This window comes from Molossus molossus, unplaced genomic scaffold (assembly GCF_014108415.1).
Source record: "Molossus molossus isolate mMolMol1 unplaced genomic scaffold, mMolMol1.p scaffold_m16_p_6, whole genome shotgun sequence".
Taxonomy (NCBI): Eukaryota; Metazoa; Chordata; class Mammalia; order Chiroptera; family Molossidae; genus Molossus; species Molossus molossus.
Genome location: NW_023425399.1, coordinates 104,643,151 through 104,664,674, shown reverse-complemented (window position 1 = coordinate 104,664,674; position 21,524 = coordinate 104,643,151). Strand labels below are relative to the sequence as shown.

The window sequence follows — 21,524 nt, the reverse complement described above, 5'->3', positions numbered from 1 at the left end:
TTTAAGCGCAGGTAAAATTTTGTGTGCTATTCCCCAAACCAAAAAAAAGCAACACCCTGCTGATAATGTAAAGGGTTAGGCTGGCATGGCTTTGTCAACACAAGTAGAGTCTTGTAATGTCCACGTTACAGAGATACACGGTGACGACTCAGACAAAATGCATTTTTATTCCGCAATTCGAAGTATCAGAATGAGGACAAAAATTCCCTCTGCCCTGTTCAGGAATAAAGTAGATTTTCCTGAAACCATTTCATGGCAGGACTTCACACTCATAATTATGATCCTTCCTCAACATTTGAGCCCCTGAACGAAACCCAGTGAAGTTATGCACATGCCCAGGCTGTGGGCCAAATCCCCGCTGGGGGGCATGCAGGAGGTCTGAGCAGTCGACGTTCTTTCTCATCGATGTTTCTCTCTCTCCCTCTCCCTGCCTCTCTCTCTAAAATCAATAAAAAGAAAAAACAATTAAAATGACAAAAATATAAAGCCAATGAAATAAAATTTCAAATCATTACAGTGATGTTTATGATTAACATGTCTTACGCACTAACTATGCAAACATTTCATATCACACGTGGCTTAAGTTCCTTAAAATGGAGACTATGTTCACATCACTCAGTTCTGATGCCGATTCCTGAGAATCTGTGCCGCCCCTTTCCAGCTTTGCATACATGCACCAAAATTAAAATTAGTGCCAAGTAACTGAATCAGTGAAACTATTTTAAAAAGCTTTTTGCTATGGAGACAATTTTGATATCCACAAGGCTAGGTGCACCCTAAGAGAAAAATGATTACATAAATATACTGATTAAATGCAAATTCGTAAATATCTCTTAGATATTATCTCAGAATTTTGCCTGAATAGAAATGCTCTAGTTTCTTCATTTCATATTAATATATAGCCATATATGTCATAAAGAAGTATGTCAGCTCTTAATGTCTATTCTAAAAACAAATCGAATTGCTCACTCTACACTGGTTACATTTATGTTACATGAATTTCACCTCGATAAAAAAATCAAAATCTTTCAGTACATTAACTTAATTTCCAAGCCATTTTTTAAGTTATTTTTCCCATACGTGTTTTCTTAAGTCCACTAGCTATGATTTGATAAAGTGGCATTTGTTAATACACTAATCAAACTTTTAAAACTTGTTTAAAATTTTACAATAGCAAATTGTTAAACAGATTCAGCTTTGACATTTTTACTTAAATTTGTTGGTGATTACAGTTGATGAGAAACATTAATAAATCCAATAACATTTTTCTACACGGCCATTGTGAAATGTCAGCCATTGCTAATCGATAGACTTCTTTTCTGTCTGGTCACAATGGCTCCCGAAATGGTCACAGTGACTAATTTTGAGATCCCTTTACAGGTCACACCCCTAAAAAGCTTAATCCAAATAGTGACTAGCATCCTGTGTTCTTCCTCAGGGAAGAAGCCAATTACATCACTGACGACAGCCATATTTGGTCTTAAAAGGCAAATAATTAATATGGGAGCCTCTTTTAGATTAACACCTCAAAATTAAATTACACTTAACTGCAATGACATTTGTCATTCAGTTGTCAACTCATAAACTTGACAAAGGACAAGTTGTTTATGCAAATTTATTGTGTGACAGATGTTTACGAGTCACGGCTCTGAGCAGTCACCTTTGACTATAAGATATTAAGTGACTTTTTTCTGTCAAACTCTAAAAATTCACAAAAGAATGAACATACAAAATGATAATAAAAATAGTCTCGGGAAAATAGTATCAATTTATTCTAATCTGAAGTTATATGTTGCTATAAAAATTCCCATTGACAAATGGGCTAAAACCATCTTAGAAGTCTCATTTGAAAAGATTCTTTCAAAGAAACAAAAATTATTATGAAGCATAAATCACTTAAAACAAAATAATCCTTTCTGTTCATATTATCTTCTTTTACTTATAATTTATGAGAAAGAGATTAAGAGAGATGCAAGAAAGAATTAATATATTCATATTTAGCATTTGAAGAGATTAAGTCTATTTCATATTTTAAAAAAAAAAAAAGGACATACTTGTGTGGTTGTTTTTTACACAATAGCTGTTGCCGGCTTTGGTGGATGGTTTCTCAAGGAGCAATTAAACGCAAATTAAAAGCTTCTTTGATCTCTGTATGACTGGTGAGGGAATTGCATCCCAAAATGTGTGCTGGCAGGATCTGCCCTGACCCTCTGAAATGAGGCCCAGCAGGGACGCTGTCCAGGGGCTGACCGGCATTGTCCCCGACAGTGGCTTAGGGGCTGGTTGGCTGGAGTGGCAGATGGTTTCATTTGTTCTACATTTTCACCCTTCACCAAAATTTAGGTGCATCCTGGCCAGAGATGAGAGGAAAGTACTGTTACTGCACCTGTTGCTTTGACTTCAAAAAGAACCAACTCCAGTTGGAAGAGAAGAAGAAAAAATCTGCTAAATTTGGCTTTAGCTGATCAATAAAATGTCATAAGCAGGCTGGCTATTTGACTTCTTTGTATTTGGCTACACAAATCTTCCTGTTGGTCTTCACATTTTCTTCTTTTTCTTAAAATTAAACTCATGAAGCTTAAAAAAATACACCCCATATTTAAAGAAGTCATTCTCAAAAAAGCATACAGTATATTTATAAATAGGCAAGGTCCTTCTATATTTTATGAATCATGTGGTCAACTGCAAATAGCTAAATATCAAAAAGAATCAAAATATTAATACCAGAGGCGATAGATCCTTATTTTTCTATCCTAAACTAAGTTGTCTTAAAGTGATATTTTAAAATAATATAGTGCATAAATAATCTTATTCATACCTTCTGCAAAACCACAGTAACACAAGACCTAAATTTTAAATCAAGCATTTGCATATTCTTAGAAATACTCCATCAATAACTATTTGTCATAAAAGTCACAACATAGGCAAAGTCAGAAATGGGAATTTTTATATATTGTTATTATATAACTTTCTTATACCCATGGGCAAATGGTTATATCTGGTCTATCATATGACTCATCCAGTCAATAATGCTGAGGTGACCGCTGAAAACCCTGAGGATGATTACTGCTGCTGTTTGCTAATTAAAAATTACATATTTCTAACATCACTGCAACTCAATGCATTTCAAGAATGATTTAAAACCCCCTTCAATGCTTGTAGGTTAGACTCAATACCACAAATGTAAAGCTCATTATCTTAAACCTATACTGTCCACACATGCAATGTATTCTGATTTCAGCAGGGCGTCTGAGGAAGTCCCTTGGAGTATGTTTATAAACAAGACGGGGAAATCTGAGCTGGGTGACACTACGAAAGGCTGGTTTGTGTTCAGATGAAAAACTGAGCCTACATGGTAATGTCAGTGTTGGTGGCTGGGTGGAGTAGCTCCCTAGCCATGTGCTGCAGGAGTCTTGTTGGGGCCTGGTCCACAATTAACTAGTTAGCATATGACACATAAAAAGCTTGTTCGTCACCTTCAGGGAGGACCTAAGGTTGAAGGAATAATTAACCCACTAGACAGCAGAGAACAGATCCCTAGTCTGAATGATGAGCTTAAGCCAGCAAGACAAAAATAAAAAAGGATAAATACTGCCCTGGCTGGTGTGGCTCTCACTTCAATGTCTCTGTCTCTCTGTCTCTCTGTCTCTCTCCCACACACACACACACACACCCACTATCTGAGATACATAGAAAAATATCCCCAGGTGAGGATTTGAAAAAAAAAAAAGATAAATATCGAGTCCTGTTTCTAAATTGGAAAGACTTGAATTGACAGTACTTCTTATAAAAATGAAATTCAGCTGATTTCCTATTTAGCAGCAGTAAAAAAATGTGAGATGCTTCCTCAAGAAAACCAACCTGATTTTAGAATTAGGGAATCGGGAAAGGAGAGCAGTCGGCCCACGGCCCGTGTCCCAGTCTGCTGGTGGCAGCCCGGTCAGCTCCAGGAGCCAGTCCCCGGGAAGTCACTGAGCTGGAGCGCGTGCAGGCGAGGAGGAGGGAGGGGCCTCGAATTACATCACACGAGAAGGTAAGGGCAGAGAGAAGACATGGGGAAATTCTCTCTCTCTCTCTCTTTCACACACACACACACACACACACACACACACACTCTCATAATTTGGAAGGAATGACAATGCAAAGAGGGAGCCCACTGCATAGGTGTGCATGGTGGGATAATCCTAAAAGTGACCCCCGATGAGTCACACCCTGTATCATCCCCTCCCTGAGTGAGGGCAGAGATCTGGGACTTGCTTCTAACCAACAGAATAGAGTAAAATGATGGGATGCCACCCTCGTAACTAGGTTCCATTGTAAGGCACTCTCAGGATGAGGTCACAGAAAGCATGAAGCACACAGAAGGAGCCCTCCGCTACTCTGCAAAGGTGGGAACAGCCTTGGACAGGGCTATGTGGCAGGGAACTGTGACGGCCTCGAGAAACGGAGGACCGCAGTCACACAACCGCAAGGAACTGGCACTGGGCTGGATAACATGTGAGACTGGAAGAGGGTCCCCAGCTGCAGAGATACCCGGCCCTGCCCAGCAGCTGGCCCACACCAGTGTGCAAGCAGCGCTGGATAGCCTGTTGGTGCAGTTTTATGGTCTGAGGCATCCCTTGCACTGGCCAAAACACTGGTCTAGAATCTAGCTACTGGATTATGTATTAGATCTTTCCAACTCTACGATTACATAGTACAAATGGAGGGGTTTATATAACACACGCATGACACTAATGTTCTCTACACCAAATTCACAAGAAAGCACTTATACAACATAAATCATTTTACTTCAATTGATATTTGTAAGTGTAAGCATTCATACTGGAATGTTTTGTTAAACATTAGGTAACAATTGGCTAATTTTAATTGTAAACCTTGAGAAATTCAAATAATTAAAATGTTTTCAATACAAGTAAACAAACACCACTCCAAGAACACTTAGAGTACCATTCAGCTCTTGGCTGTGCTGTGTATCCATCTACGGAGCCATACTTGCGCTACCTTGGTTCAGGCCTCATCGGCTGCACTGCAACATCCTCCCCCTAACGCTGTCCCTACCCTCGAGAACTGTGTGCCCCCACCTGCACTGAGCCCCAATATATTCAGCACCTATAGTTTGTTTTCTGACTAATGGCAAATCAAATTATCCCTTTACCTGGCTTAAAATTCTTCAGTGGTTTCTGGCGGTCCCTTGAGTGAGGATCAAGCAGCTCGGCCTGACATACAAGCCTTTCCTCATCTGGTCTTCTCTTCAGCATCATCTCTTATCAGTGCTGTCCCTGCCTCACTCTGTACACATTCATAGTGAACCACCAATGCTTCCCCCAAAAGGCCACACCACTCCTTGCTCTCTCCCTCCCAAGCCGTGATGCCAGCTTGGACTGCTTCCCTCCCCCTTTCTGCCTGGCTAACTCCCTCAAGTTCAGTGATGCTCAACTAGTGTGTCAGGAATCCCCACAGAGACCTCCCAGGCCTGTCTGGCGACACTAAGGACCATGCTTCCGCAGGGGCAGACGTCTTCCAGATACACCACTGTGCCACAGGCAGTGATGACCACTTTCTGTAAACAGTCAACAGTATGCTGTGACAGCAAGCCAGGCCCCCTAAAAGCTCATTCACATACTGGAATGTGCAAAAGCTTCCACGTGAAAACAGGTGATTGAGTCAGACACAGCTTAGCATCACAGGTGGCCAAGGGGCAGGGTGCTGTGCCCAGAGATGGCCTGGAGGTGGCGCTGCAGCGGAGATTGCTGCTACTGACAGGTTTGCTTGTTGTCCTGCGGAATCTCGGGCTGCACTGTTGGAAGTTTCTTTACAGGCTGCTTCCTGTTTTTTTAGAAGTTCTCTTCCCTAGCCTCTAACTCAGTGGGTAAATTCAACATGAGAAAATAATGGGCAAGGGGTTATCAATGATACTTGTTCAGTATCATGGCAATAAAGTGATGTCAAACCAAATTTTTTTAAAAATCCAAATTTATCGTGAGAAAGAGCTTTCCACGAACAGAAGAATGACCTACTCCATAATTCATCGTATGCAGTGAAAACCACAGAAGGGTATATATGTCACTTCATGATAAATCATATACATCTTGCCCCAAAACATCAAATTATTTTAGGTGATGGATGGTAACAAAATCAACACAATGGAAACACTGTGATGACATCCAAGTGTGGGGAAGGCTCAGGGCACCTGCATGGTTTCCTACTGTCTCTTTTCTTCTTCTTTTTTTTTTATCCTCACCCAAAGACATTTTTGCATTTATCCTCAGATACAGCGGGAGGGAGAGAGGTGGGAAGAGAGAGAGAGAGAAACATTGATGTGAGAGAGACACATCAAGTGGCTGCCACCCACACGACCCCAACTGGGGCCAGGGACAAACTGCAACTAAAGTATGTGCCCTTCGTGGGAACCAAACCCGGGACTCTCTGGTCTGCAGGCCGATGCTCTAACCGCTGAGCAAAACTGGCCAGGGCCCTACTGTTTCTTCTAGGTGCTCTCAAATTGTTTTAAAATCTACTGCAGATTTTCTGTGTATCTGAACAGTTCACTAACCGGTTTAGAGTGCCTTTGATCCATTTATCCCCAATTTAAAAAATAAAGACTTTGTCCATCTGCAGATTTTTATTTTATTCTCCACATTTTTCTTTTTCACTAGTAACCAGAAGGGATTCTGTTATCACTGCAGCAAGTTTTCATAACCCTTCGACACAGTTCACCGGATTATTAAACAAATGACTTCACGTATCTAAGCCCCTCCACTCTTCTGCCCATGTCAGCTAAGCTCTTCTGCCCGGCGCTGTCTCTCACCCTAGCGGAGCTCCTCCTTCTTGGTCTTCTCTCCTCTGGAACACAGCCAGGAAAGAAGTCGGAAGAGGGCGGGCAGGGACGACACTCCGCTTGTTTCTAGTTCATCCTGGCCTGGACTTGGTGACATCACTTATGTCACCTTTCACTATCACCTTTAGTTGTGTGCTCCCTTGTTCTGCTTTAAAAAATTTTTTATATTTACATTTAGTTTTAATTTATAAAACTGCACAATGTTTAAAGATTCAAACAGTTGTGTAAGTTAGTGTGAAAAGCAGCATTCCCTCAACCCCATCCCCACTGTTCCCTTTGCAAATACCCTTCTGGCTCTTTTAGAAAATCCTGTGTTGCTACTTTTTGATTTTTTAATTTCGGGCTTATCTTATCTTTAGGCTTATAATTCCCTGCTGTGAAAACTGGGTTCTCCTTCACATACACACAACTTACCTGCACGTGTCTCACACACACATTCACACACATACACACAGACACACCACATTCACACTCTGTCTCCTGTCTTCTTCCTCCGCCTCCCAATTTACTGTATCCTAGACATTACAACTGTGTCATAATCAATGCTTAAATTTCCATAATGATGAGCATGCTATTCATAGCCCAACCATGTGGTCTATTAATCATAACAACTTTTTCAGCATTACTATTTTTTCCTCCCAGCAGTTAATACTGTGAGGTTTTTGTTGTTGTTGTTTACCTGGTTTTCTATAGATTTAAAGAATGAATCTCCAAATTCTTACCCTGTTGTGAAAATCTGGAATATGGGGAAACAGGCTAGGGAGCAGAAATCAAGCCCAGCCTGGGACGTAAAACACTTGGATATTGCCCAATATCTGGAACAGAGTTCGATGCATTTGAAGAACCTCAGTAAATTGCTCCGATCATTGTGAGACTCCGTCCATGAGGAGGTGATGCTACACCTTGAAATGCAAATGTTCTCCCAGAATTCTCTTCTCCTTGCAATCGTCAGGGTCGCTGGTTCCCGAGGGTACGTTCCTAAGAGGTGACGACTCCCATAACAGTGGGATAGGGTCTGCGAGACAGACGGAGACTGACGGAGCTGGACCTAAACCGGGTGGCCTGGATCCCTGAGCCCAGCTTCCTCCTTCCTCACTCCTCTGTTCTGATGCAGCACTGCTTCCAGTCATGTCTCACGAAAGAGCATGAGAGGTACTTTCTCTTTTGACATTTTGCGTTTCTGAAAATGTCTTTATTCTACACTTACATTTAATTGATATTTTGGTGTGGTGTACTTATTCTGCTTTGGAATGTATGCTTTTAAAACTGAGCTAATAAGTGAGCGTCCTGTGCAAGTGTGAGAGTGTCACTGAATGTGTCTCCCTCTTCTTCCTCAGCAAGGCTGTTGCAATAGTACGGTGAAGGCTTCCTTTTACCCTTCAGGCTTTATCATCTTCCGAAGATACTTTCCTAAGTCTAGCAGTGTCTCAACTAAATGGTCATGTCAGAACCTGCAGAAATCTTACCTGCATCATTCTCTCCCCCCATTCCACATGGTAACCGCTGGCCAAACACAGGTCTCAATATGCAAATTAACTCTCCGTTGGCTACCATAAATGTAAATAAATATCTTCTTTTAAGGCTGTCTTTATTTCTACTTCACCAAATGATTAGTTCTTCTTGGTCAGATTCAACTCTGACAACTGATTTGTTAAAAAGGCGCCAATATATGCCCTGGCCGGTTTGGCTCAGCGGTTAGAGCGTCGGCCTGCGGTCCCGAGAGACCCGGGTTCGGTTCCCGCTAAGGGCATGTACCTTGGTTGCAGTTTGTCCCTGGCCCTGGTTGGTCATGCGGGTGGCAGCCCCTCGATGTGTCCCTTTCACATCGATGTTTCCCTCTCTCTCTTCCTCTCTACCTCCCACTCTATCTGTACACAAAATGGAAAAATGTCCTCGGGTGAGGATAAAAAAAAAAAGGCGCCAATATAAAAGTATTTAAGAAAATATAATTACTCATCTATATTTCATGAGCCAGCTTTTAGAAAGTTCTGAAAATTTACAAGGAACTTTGGATGTAGCTTATTTCTCTATCTATAAAGTATAAATATGTCTAGTAAATTTATATTCCTGGGAGTGATGATCAAACTACCTAGTCCTAGAATAGACATCAAGCCATCTAGAAGAGCTGACTTGTGAGTTAGTTACAGACCATTTATTCTACCGATTAAAGCAAATCACGGAAGGATGTGGTGTAAGAGGGAAGGAGAAAGGCACACGACACTGCCTGAGCGCTCACTGTGTGCCAGCTGCTCTGCTGAGAAGCGCACACCTTCTATGTGCCCCCTGCACTCTGGTTTCAGGTGAGAAAACCGAGGCTTGGCGTGGTCACTGTCAAAGGCCACACGGCAAATCAGCAGGGAAGCTGAGGTCGGAGCACAAGAGACACTGGAACCTGTGCTGCAACCGTATATATTTTTAAATATTCAAATTATCTGTTTACTACTGCTGACCAGCTTTTCATCTGTTTGGTTTTAATCTGTTTCACTCTCTTTTTCCATTTCTATGAAATCCATGGACTCGCTTTTTTTTTTATCTTCACCCGAGGACATTTTTTTCCATTTTTTGTTCAGACAGACTGGGAGGAAGAGAGAGACAGAGAGAAACATCAACGTGAAAGGGACACATTGAGTGGCTGCCACCCACATGACCAACCAGGGCCGGGGACAAACCGCAACCAAGGTACGCGCCCTTACTGGGAACCGAACCCGGGTCTCTCTGGACCACAGGCTGTCTCTCTAACCATTGAGCCAAACCGGCCAGGGTCACGAATTCACTTTTAGACACACAGATGAAAAGTAAGTTTTACATCACAGTAGCATGAGTTTTTCAAATGTTCATGAGTAACAGTTCTTCAGGTAAACATTTCCCCACAAATAAACACGACCAGTTATCAGTCTTACCCTGGGGAGCATAAGCTCCATCCTATACTCAGCATCTGTAAGTGCTCAGTACCTAGTAGGTGCTCACAAATACCTGCTGAATGGGGGGGAAAAAAAGACCATGACAGTAGAATTAAGCACGTTAGGAATGAAGCCAATAAATTCCATCAACATTTTAAATCCTTTCCATATCTGTTTAATAGTAAACCCTGCTTTCAAGTACATAAAATACAGCCTACAGTGAAAAATCGCTATGTTCCAAGGGAGCAGGTCTGCCCTGGTAAAGACCCTCGCTCCCGGACGGCTCGGCCACTCCAGCCAGCCATTCTTCTTCCCAACCTTCCAGAGTCTTCATTTCAAAGTCTCTAAATGAATAGTTTTACTCAAAAGATTTCCCCTGTCTGCCCACCTCTGCCCCAAATGCAGGCTCACCTCATTTTTAATTCCTATCCTTAATGAATCCCCAGTTCTCGGAACTCTCTCCCCTACAGTCTGTAACATGTACTCGTATTTCACGTGTGTGCGCGCATGCAGCTACGTGGGATACACAGCCTGTCTGCAATCAGACCTCACCTTCTCAGCTAAATGCTGCTGCACCAAATCCTCCCGAATGTGCGGATCAACAAATACCAGGCGCATGTTAATGTTTTCGTTGAATTAAATGAAACATTCCTTACACTTTTTTTAGGTAGTACAAAAGACCTTGAAAGATATATACAGAAAGGACAAAGAGAGTAGCTGATTCAGTTTCCCTGAATCCTTTTATTTATTTATTTATTGCATTTATCTTCAGATAGAGCGGGAGGGAGGGAGGGAGGAAGAGAGAGAGAAACGTCGGCGTGAGAGAGACACATCGAGTGGCTGCCACCCACACAACCCAACCAGGGCCGGAGACAAACCGCAACCAAGGTACGTGCCCTTAGCGGAAACTGAACCTGGGACTCTCTGGTCAGAGGGCCGATGCTCTAACCACTGAGCCAAACAGGCCAGGGCCCCTGAATCCTTTTAAATTAGGTTTATTTCATTTAAGTCACTCATCTTTATTTAGGATACATAGTTAAAAAATAAAAAAAAAAGATGAGTAAGTAGTCTCACTTGATTTTTATCCTATTTAAGAGGGAGAACCCCTCTTTCTGGTATATCACATGAGGAGGAAATACATTCAGGTTCATGACTGTCTTCACTTCAAATAAATGTTAACTTTCATTTGTGATTAAAAATGTCAAATTAAAAGTAAAAACAAAAAGCCTTTAAGTTTCACAATCAATTTCAACCCAAGAAATCATGGGGAAATTATTAAAGCATGCTAGTCAAGTTGATTATTTTTGTGTGTGTCTTAAAAGTGACTATAAAATATCAGGAAGAACTCTTCAAAACCCCACATCCGTTTTAAAACCTGTTTTTCCCCTTTAACGTGGTTTGTGCAGTAAAAGTAATCATTCCCAGGTATGACATAAAGTCTGTGAATTATGAGACATGGTTGTCATTACTTCTGTGAATTACAACTTGTGGTCATATGGGTTTGTTATCAATTATAAGGGCAATTCATGTAATATACAGATACACAATAGTGGGCGACAATCGAATGCAATTCATTCCTGTCCATGAGGTATTATTATATAGCTCACGAAAGGCCAAACTTGAAGTTCACCCTGAAGGTTAGCCACTCACATGAAAGGCTTTTGTGTTTTTTTATTTAACGGCCTCTACATTCTTATCTAAGTATTTCTGCTTTTTCCTATTTAGTTAAATTATTCAAAAAGAATATAAGCCCAGGCCAATTTGGCGCAGTGGTTAGAGTGTCGAGCTGCAGACCAGAGTCACGGGTTCAGTTCCCAGTCAAGGGCATGTGTCTCTCTCACATCGATGTGTGTGTCTCTCTCTCCCTCCCTCCTTCCCTTCCAGTCTATCTAAAAAATCAACGGAAGCCCAGCTAGTGTGGCTCAGGGAATTGGGCGTCGTCCCATGGACCGAGAAGTCCTGGTTCAATTCCCAGTCAGGGCACATGCCTGGGTTTCAGGCATGATTTCCCAGTAGGGGGCGTGCAGGAGGCAGCCGATAGATGTTTCTCTCTCACATCAATGTTTCTCTCTCTCTCTCCCTAAAAAAAAAAAAACAATGAAAACATATTTCAAAACAATAAACATCAATGGAAAAATGTCCTCAGGTGAGGATTAAAAAAAGAAAAAAATCATATACATACACACACACACACACACACACACACACAAAATCTGAAAGCCAAACCTTACTCCTCTGTGATCCAATATTATGTATGTGCTGGTGCATTTATGTGTGTAATTTTATATGAACATAAAATAATTCTAATTTTATCTAGAAAATATATACAATTATCTTCCTGTAATTATCTATGTTCATTTTTAAAGAAAAACAGGACATCTTTTCTTCATATTGTAAATATTTCCTTGTATTACATAAAGAAATTATAACCATATTAACAATTAAAATAGAAGTTTCTATAAAACACAAAAAGAAAATGATCTCATAATGAATATATTTGTTCCTTTATTTTCTTAGGTTTTTTTTAAATCACACGGCTTTGAACCAACTGCTTCCACTCAGCCAGGACTGCAATCCTGACTCTGCCCTGTGCTCCTCTCCATGGCCATCCTGTGCCTCAGTTTCCTCTCTTGTAAAACGGAAGTGAGAATGAGGCTCTATGACAATGAGTTGCTGTGAGGTTTAAATAGTGCCTAGAGCACAGCCTGACACACATTAGGTATGAGTTATTGTGACAGTCACTACTCAAAGTCCCTGATTTGTAAATGTGTTCCTTTAGAAGAGTTTGCTAAGACAATGCCAATGACTGCTTACTTGGCCAACCTCTTGAGTGTTATGTGCAAACAGACTGTACATACACACATTAAACAATAAAAGTGCTTGATTGAAAAATACATTATGAAAGATTCGGTGCCAAGGCAGCAGTTGATTAATTTATGTTATGGCACCTGTGATATTTGACGATATTTAATTCATTTAAATACACACACAGTTTCTTGGTCAAAATACATTGATATTAAGTCTATTTCCCATTTGTAAAAGTCTAAAAATTTTTAAACAGAAACTGAACATTCAAATGTCCTTGTTCTTGCCTCTTTTTCGTTTGTGATTTTTCTTAGGCAAGTCACCCCAGGCCAAACCTTTACACATAAGCCCGAACACATTCCACCAGAGTATGTCACTAGCCATTTTTAATAGCTGGTGAGAAGCGAGATTTCTCAGTGCTGAAGAACTGACTGCAGACACCCAGAGGCGTGCCACAGAACACCAGGGGCACCGTCACACCGCATGACTCCACTCTGTCTCCAGGGGGCGTGTTTAACAGCAAGCCTCTTGGAAAAACTGCATTTCTCTCCTTCCTAGGGCATCTCCCCCTCCCCCTCTTTCCACGTTCATACAGCCACCTTGCTGCTCCTGCAGTGGGCCACCAAAGCCCGAGGGGTCTTGTGCAGAGCAGCTACCCTGGTATCCCTAGCTCCAGGAAAACCACAGGATTTGGGGGTTTTACTGCCAGAGCTGGGCCCAGAAATGAGGGACACGGCTCCCAGGGCAAAGGAAGAGACATGCAAGAAGGAGGAAAAGCATGAATAAAAAAAAGAGCAACCAAAATAGGGGTTCACAGACTTAAAAGAAACTGTGACCACCACCCATCAGCACATGTCCACGGCCTGGTCAACACGGACCACAGACCCAGGACGCTACGCGAGTGCTGAGAGTCTGTTCCTCGGTCTGCCCATCCACGGCACACTTCGCACCTTCTACCCTCTAGCTGAGCCTTAAGTCACAAAACACATTAGTCCCAGGTCTTTCTTCATATCTTTTCTCACTTAAATCCTATGGACCACATCTTTCCCTAATTTTGAAGGCATATGATTTCCAAAAGAAAAAGAGACACTTTTCAATGGGAATCAACAGTTACTAATCAGTAGACCTAACCATGCTCTTAGATCTGTTCCAAGTCTCATTTTCACAGTATCAAGAGACAATTTATCTGGAAATACATCTAAAGCATTTAATGCTCAAATGCTTTTTGAGCATTAAATATCCACTAAGAAAAGGGAAGATTAAGGATATATATACATGCAGATATATGTTATATATAAGAACAGGAAATATATAGTAAATACACATATAACTAAATCGTAAGTATATGTAAGCAAATATATAGTATATAAGAAATGCTATTTGAAATAGGAGTTATGTTATGGTTTCACTAACTCAGTCGCTTACTCAGTACTAGTTCTTAGAAGTTAAAGGAGACGGGAAGGGTGCAGTGTGGCAGCCTTACTCTAGATTATAAGGCCTCTGGCCCTCTGCTTAGAAAATGCTTCTGACTTTTGAATACATAATGAAATAAACTTTGATCTTTCTAACTTATGTGTACTTTAATAGGATGAATTTTCTATCTTTCAGCCAAAACAAGCGTAATAACATTTTATGAATAAAGCTTTTAGGAAATGCTAAAATGCACAGATCCATATTTAGTCTCAGACTAGATGTCCTTGTTAGCTGTATCTTAATATACTAAAGATGTTGACTGTAGTTTATGAATATATGTTAAGATGTCTGTTTTATGCTGATGACTTCAAAAAGCTAAACAGAACAATAAATATTTCATTTTACATGTATGCAATAAAATAACTTTAGTATAAAAAACTACAGTTACAATCTTATATCACAGTAGTCCATAATAATGGCTGAAAATTTAAAGAACATATATGTGATGATTATTTTTCTCTAAAGAAGACAATCTTGTGGTCTATATTTAAATAACAAGTTTCAATTTTAAATAATAAGATAGGATACCCAGCAAATACCAGGCTTATGCCTAATGTCATAAGCAATAAAGACAGACTCTACATCATCTCACATTTCAAAATAAAATGAAAATCTGCCCAAGGTCAATAAGTTTGAGCATATGAGGCAGGGTGGGGTGCTGTTTAAGATCACACATAAGCTTTGGAATTGGGCAGGACTCATTTGAAGTCTCAGATCTGTCACTTGTTATGTCCATGACCTTATAAAAGTGACCTCTCTGAGCTTGCTTCCTCATCTGTATAGCTGGGGAAATACTGCTATCCACTTCAAAGAAACGTTGCAAGAGTCAAGTGTAAAGCGCTTGGATACCGTACGTTGTCAATAGATGTTACTTTCCATTTCTCTTACCCTTTTCTATATTTTCTTTTATCCATAGCACTTCTCTCCTTTTCATTTAACAAACTAAATTTAAATTTTATCAAAAGTACAACAAACCCATCTAGACTCCTGTATCACCGCTGCTTTTGTTGCAAGCAGCTAAATCTATCACCTGCGCTGCTCATCTGCCACCGAGTTGTCTCTTTCTGACAGCCAGTGACTCCTGACCCTTTATCACTGCGATATGGTCAGTTTGTGTCCTTGCGATATTGAACAAGAGGCAGGACACTGCAGTATGACCCTTAGAAAAATAGAGTGCCTTTCTGAAATGGATCTATGCAGGTCTGTGAATGAAACCCTTCCAAATTTCTTTGTAACCTGCAATTAGGGGGAGGTTGTTTTAAAATGCAACATCTGGGCTTTGCACGGCTTCATCCTCACACAGAACGCCGTCCTTTACAATGATGGACACTGCAGAAAGACAGCTAACAAAGTCACCTAAAAGGTCTACCTTAAAAAAGTAGTGGTCTATGTAGGTCAGTTTTTAGTGAGACTTATTCTATTAATATAATTGACCTGTTAATATTATAATGAAAATAAGAACATATTATTTACAAATATTGATATATCTACATAAATATTTAAATCACAATACTGAAAATTAAAGTACAGATATAAAAGAAACCCACAGGTTTAGAGTAACATTCTCGTGACTCTGAAATTATAAATAATCTGGAAACAATCTTCATACCATTCATTTAACTTTCAAGAAAATACTATTATTGTTGTTAAAACAGATTTTACATGAAGTATTGCAAAACCTGAAGTAATCCCATTGAAAAAGAAAGAACATTACCATGCATACTATACAATATTAAAAAACGAAATGTTTTAGTATTTTTCTACATTAAAAACTATTCTCTGCAAAAATAGCTAATATAGGTTTGATATGTAATTTAAAACATGTGGTTAAAGGAAAGAATTCGATGAACCTGAGATAGAAGGCTAAGTAAAACTGAGTGTATGTGTTGACCAAGGCACACTGTGGCATTACTTTGTTGAGCCGATCAATAGATATTAGCTTTAAAAAAAGAGATACAGAAAGGGGCTGCAGCATATTCTTTAAATGACAGCGAGAAGGTTTAAATTGTCTCAATCAAGACTCAATTTTTTCTTCCCAGTTTTTCCAGCTGTTCTCTTCCAGTTAAGACTCTTCATTTCAAATAAATTTAATTAGTTCCAATTGATCATAGCCTACACGTACACAGTTTTATCCATGGTTCTTTATTTGTATAAAGCAACACTAACAAAGACTGCTAGGCTTAGACTCCAGTGTCACAAGACAACATTCGTAACTCATTGAATTCTCACCCAAAAGAAAAAGCTCAAAAATGACTATTCTTTTTATAGCAAAAGCACTAAGTTATACTTCATATTTTAATTGCTATATTGGTCAATTATTTAATTGAGTTAACTGAAAAATTAAGTTCCAGATTACTACAAATATATAATTAATACAACAATGCATATTAGCCTAACTGTAGCCTCCAAATAAGAATCCATTCAAAATACAGGCAAATATCTCTGCTATAATATAATTTCTATTTATTTTATGAGGAGCTAGCATTACAGCAATGCCTTTTAAATAACTAAAAATACATGAGGTTTTTCAAAGTGAAAGGCTAAGCTGACCAGTTTTCCCTTTTGTATGTGTTCTCTGCAAGGCTGGCTATCCCTAAATAAGATTATTATGCTTGGAACAGGTTTCTCTTGGTGCATCTACCATATTTTTCATAATGCAATTTATATAGGATTCTAGTCAATAAAAAGAAATATGGTTTTCTTCTAAACCTTCATAAAAATCTATACCACATCTTAATCAAGTCACACAATCTAACCTGCACGATCTACAGACTGCAGCAAGCTAGTTGCTTTGACAACATGTTAAGGAACCCTTTTTTTAGTTATTTAAATTCTTTGGATATTGAACATTCTTGCTTCTTGTCTCCATGGCATGAAATGAATAAATCAACTGATAAAAGCCATTCGTCACGTATGTTTAACTGAACTTCATACGGATTAAAAATATAGTTTATGTAACATTAATTAATTGACACTCAGAAACTAGATTTTCATTTTTAAGCTTCTTGATTTGTTTTCACAATGAAATAAAAACATAGTCATGTGCTGTAATGGAATCTTATGACTTTGTTAGTGCATAATTCAAATTTCAATGTACTGAGTTAAAACTGAATGCTCAAAATTTACCTTTTATTCCAGAATGCAAATCGAGTTATTCTACTATTGCAAAGGTAACTTCTTTTTTTTAAATTAAACCACTACATTTTTACAGACAAAAGGCCTTTAAAATTTGTATGGATTAAAATATAACAAAACATCTATAACAGCATTTTATTTTATTTTGTTTTAATTTTTCTGCTTTTTGTTTGATATCTGTCCCATTGTCCTGTCACTCCAGGACAATGTATAACAGCATTTTAAAAAGCAATGAACACGGAATAAAATAAAATAGTTTAAAAACTTGCAAACACAATAACTTCCTTTAGTAGCTACTGAAACAAATCCCATAATTGTAAAGTGCAAATGGCTTTCAGAAAAGTTGAAAGTTTCTGAAATAATTTATATTGAAAGTAGACGATTAAAAAAAATCAATGAACCGATAACATTAAAAATAACTTAAAAGTACAAGTAATAACAACCACCATCAACTCATTTTTATTGAAAACCAGATGCTCCCCACTTAGTCAACTCTGTATTTGCAGCAGTGACACAAACCATGGGCTTTTAAGTTAATATGGGTTTTGTAAATTTTCAAGGGAGATCATAGGCTCCCCCAGAAGCACCTGGAAAGGCACTCAGGTGCTAACAGGAAAGAACCTGCCACACGGAGCTTTCGAAGAAACAAACAAACAAATAAGCCTCCCTTTTGTTTCTTTCTCCCTTTTAATTTCTATTGAAAATTTTACTGATATTTTCTGGGCATGCTTCTCAATTATCGATTACTATTAAGTTAATATTTGTTGCTTCATGATAATTATAGACATATGTTGTCAGATTTTACATTAACCACCCACACCAAAAGTAAAAGTTTATCATTCTTAAAACCAATAAAAATATCTATACTAGGTTGTTTTTATCCTCTGCGCATTGAAAGAAACTGAGCTGAATGCATCTGAAGATCCAGTAATGGAAACTGTTTAAATCTATAAAAAGACAAGATGAAAATATGTGCTGCATGGCTTTTCTAAATTTTACTTTCTGCCTGGTTACATGATAAATAATACAGATAAGAATGTTCAATAACCAAGCAATGTAACTAACTTTTAAAAGCAGCATTTATTTCTATAGTATACGTAAAAAGAGTATCTGTGCGTTTCCTTAAGCACTCTATATTGCATATATTGCTATTACAATTTCAAAAGTTCAGTTTACCCTATAATTGCAAAACCTTTCATAACATAATAGGTGTATTTCTCTACATGTCCCAAGGCTTTAGAAATGACCCTAGCCTCTGAATTAGAAGGTCCCCAGAAAATCAAATGCACAGCTAGCAGGTTCATTGTTGTAGCAACAATGAGCAAACCTGGACCAAATAAACAGTTTCACTTCTTTCCACTTCAAGATCAAAAGGGACACTAAAGAGTCTTATAATGCCAAACACTCCACCAATACAAAGCTTCCATCCTTTCCATCAACATACTTAGTCCCACTATAAATGACAGAAAAGCATTGTCCTATATTGGACAAGGCTCATGCAGATTACGTTAAAGACGTCTCCCTACCAGTTGTGATGTCATCATCTACAAGGTCATGCTCTTCCTCTTGGGCTTTGGCTTCGGGTCCTGAGGTGGTGTCAGGAGCAGTGGTGATTGTCTGCATGGCTTCTGCTGAGACCCCAGCTAGAAAAAATGAGAATCACAAGGTTTGGTTTTAAGAACTAAAAGAAGGTAGATCAAGACTCTTAAAGCTTTTTAACTTATTGGATGCAAACACAAAACATTTTTTAAAATACAATATAGGAGTGGGCAAAAATAGGTTTACAGTTGTTTGCATGGACAATACAATAATTAATGAATAATAATACAAGAATAAACTCCGTTTTGCATTCTCAGGACTGTAAAACTACTTTTGTCTACCCCTGTATATTCATCAAACTTAGGAAGAGATGCAAAGTAACAAAACAAACATTCATGCGGGCTCTATTTCTTTACACACACACACACACACACACAGGTGCAAACTATATTGACTTTTTTCACTCAGATCTGGGAAAACCAGAAAAATAATGCTGAAGTAAATTACATTTTTACTTGATTCCTTTCAACGTTCTTGCTATAGTTACTTTAGCTGATTTAGACATTATTAGGCTAAAAGAGGGGGGGGAAACCTAGAAAGTGAAGGACTCTTTTAAAAGTTTACTTATATTTAATATTAGCTTGCTTATAATTTGGGGGATGGGAAGAAAACTGATGACAAAGAGGGGTTCGTCTCCGGGTCAATGAAAGAGACCTGAAATGCACTGCCCCTAAAAAGTGTAACGTCTCTGTCTATGAAGGAATTAGATGTGAGGTCAGATCATTATCACATTGAAAGAACCTAACTGAAAGCAGACAGGTGAATTAGACCAAGTTGCCCAAAGCTTCCCTTTGCAAAATCACCTATAACTTCACAGTTCATACGAATGTCTTTTCTTTATTCACCTATTTTCCCAGTGTTGATATATTTTGTTGTCAATTTACATCTATCACATTATTTCTAGTTAGGAAATGGACAGTAGGGTATCTCAATATTTTTCATTTGATTATCAACAAATATTGCTCAATCACAGATACAAAATATCACCATTGGAAGTTACTTTAGGAGTTGAACTTTCCAATCAAATCCTCTTAACATGTACTTCAATAACTGCATATAAAGTATCCATCAAAATATTTCAAAAACCAGAAAAAAAAAACTGAATGATTTTTTTTTCTCCCAAGGTATATTAACTTCAATATTTCTATTTGTTATTCAACCTTGCTGCCTCGGGCTTATGAAAGGCACAAAGAGCGAAAGAACCACAGCCATTAACCACCAGGAGTGGTCCAGAGCTAGACGAAGCAGCAGGCAGTTCCAAGGTCTAACTACCTACATCTGGGGAAGAGAACACACCACGTTAGTACCAGCACTTGGTTCAGAATTGCTGTAACAAAGAAATGAACAGTGCTGTATCAGTGGTCCCTGAGGCACTCAAAATGACAAAGACATCTCTTTGCAGGATCATTTTGTTGTTCAGTTTTCAGATAAAAATTGTAAATAAAAAAGGGGGATTACTAGAAAAGTAGTATTAAGTTCATTAAAAATGGCTATCAGTAAAATAATCCCAAAGAGAGGGTAAGAAGGTAAATGCCACATTCCTAAATAAAAACTGCTTAAATACAAAATCAAAGATCATTAGTTCAGATTATTACATTAAAATATAAATCTGTGAAATCTCTTAGTCTAATTTCTTGATTAACCCTTGATAATTTTTTAAATCATCAGAGGAACAGGGAAAAGATATTTAGGAACAGTTTAGGTAGTAATAATCATTTATTAGTAGTATTTCCTTTCCTGTAAAATTAAAAGGTTCCATGAAAATAAAGCTGACATTTATGTAGTAAGAAGTTTACATATTCATTTAAATTGATCTCATTTAATCAGAGAGGTTAAGTAATTGCTCAACATAACACAGCTACTAAATTCAAGAACCGGTATTATTAACATGTATACAGGTCTTTTGATTTTAAACCCAAATATCCTTTACCACCAAGATCTTCCAGGCTCTGAGTTCCAGGACAGGGGTGTGACAGAACACCACGTCACAACCAAGGGAAATCGTGGAACAAGGTGATACTGAGTATAAATACTGTCAAGCCCTCCATTAGACTTCTTGCACTATACCAGGTAACTGTTCAATATTTTGGAAAAGAGCTTAAGGAGCAAATGTGTATATCTCAAAGTAGACAAGGCCAAAAGACCAAGTAGCTATGCTCAAACTAGTTCTCCGATTGGTGCTTTCTAAAACAGAGTTAGGGGTATAAACTCCCTTATCTCTTGGCAGAAAAAAAAAGAAAATACAAAGAATAAAATAAAACTGCAAACCAATATCTCTAATAAATATAGTGTCAAAAACCCTTAACAAAATATAAACAAATAGAATTCAGCAACATAGAAAAAGAATTATACATCATTACCAAGTGAGGTTTACTCAAATAATGCAAGTCTGATTATATTTAAAAAATCAACCAACATGATGCAAAATATTAATAAGCTAAAAAAGAAAAATCATATGGTCATAGCAATCATTTGACAAAATTCAACATTAAGGAATGATTTTAAAAAACTCAAAAATAAGAATAAAGAGGAACTTCTGCCCTGGCCGGTTTGGCTCAGTGGTTGGAGCGTCAGCCCGTGGACCAGAGAGTCCTGGGTTCGGTTCCCGCTAAGGGCATGTACCTTGGTTGCAGTTTGTGCCTGGTGCTGGTTGGGGTCGTGTGGGTGGCAACCACTCGATGTGTCTCTCTCACACTGATGTTTCTCTTTCTCTCTTTCTCCCTCTCTCCCTTCTGCTCTATCTGAAGATAAATGCAAAAATGTCCTCTGTG

General features: G+C 38.6%; 1 protein-coding gene across 5 annotated transcripts in view; it reads right to left on the bottom strand.

Annotated features, from left to right (window-relative positions):
- WDR7 (WD repeat domain 7) overlaps positions 1–21,524 on the bottom strand; it is a 320,067-nt gene that overhangs the window by 166,354 nt on the left and 132,189 nt on the right. For all 5 annotated transcript variants that reach the window (XM_036244069.1, XM_036244068.1, XM_036244070.1 and 2 more), the window contains exon 19: positions 18,681–18,797. In XM_036244069.1, the coding sequence (XP_036099962.1) occupies positions 18,681–18,797 (117 nt within the window). The remainder of the gene's footprint in view (positions 1–18,680; positions 18,798–21,524) is intronic.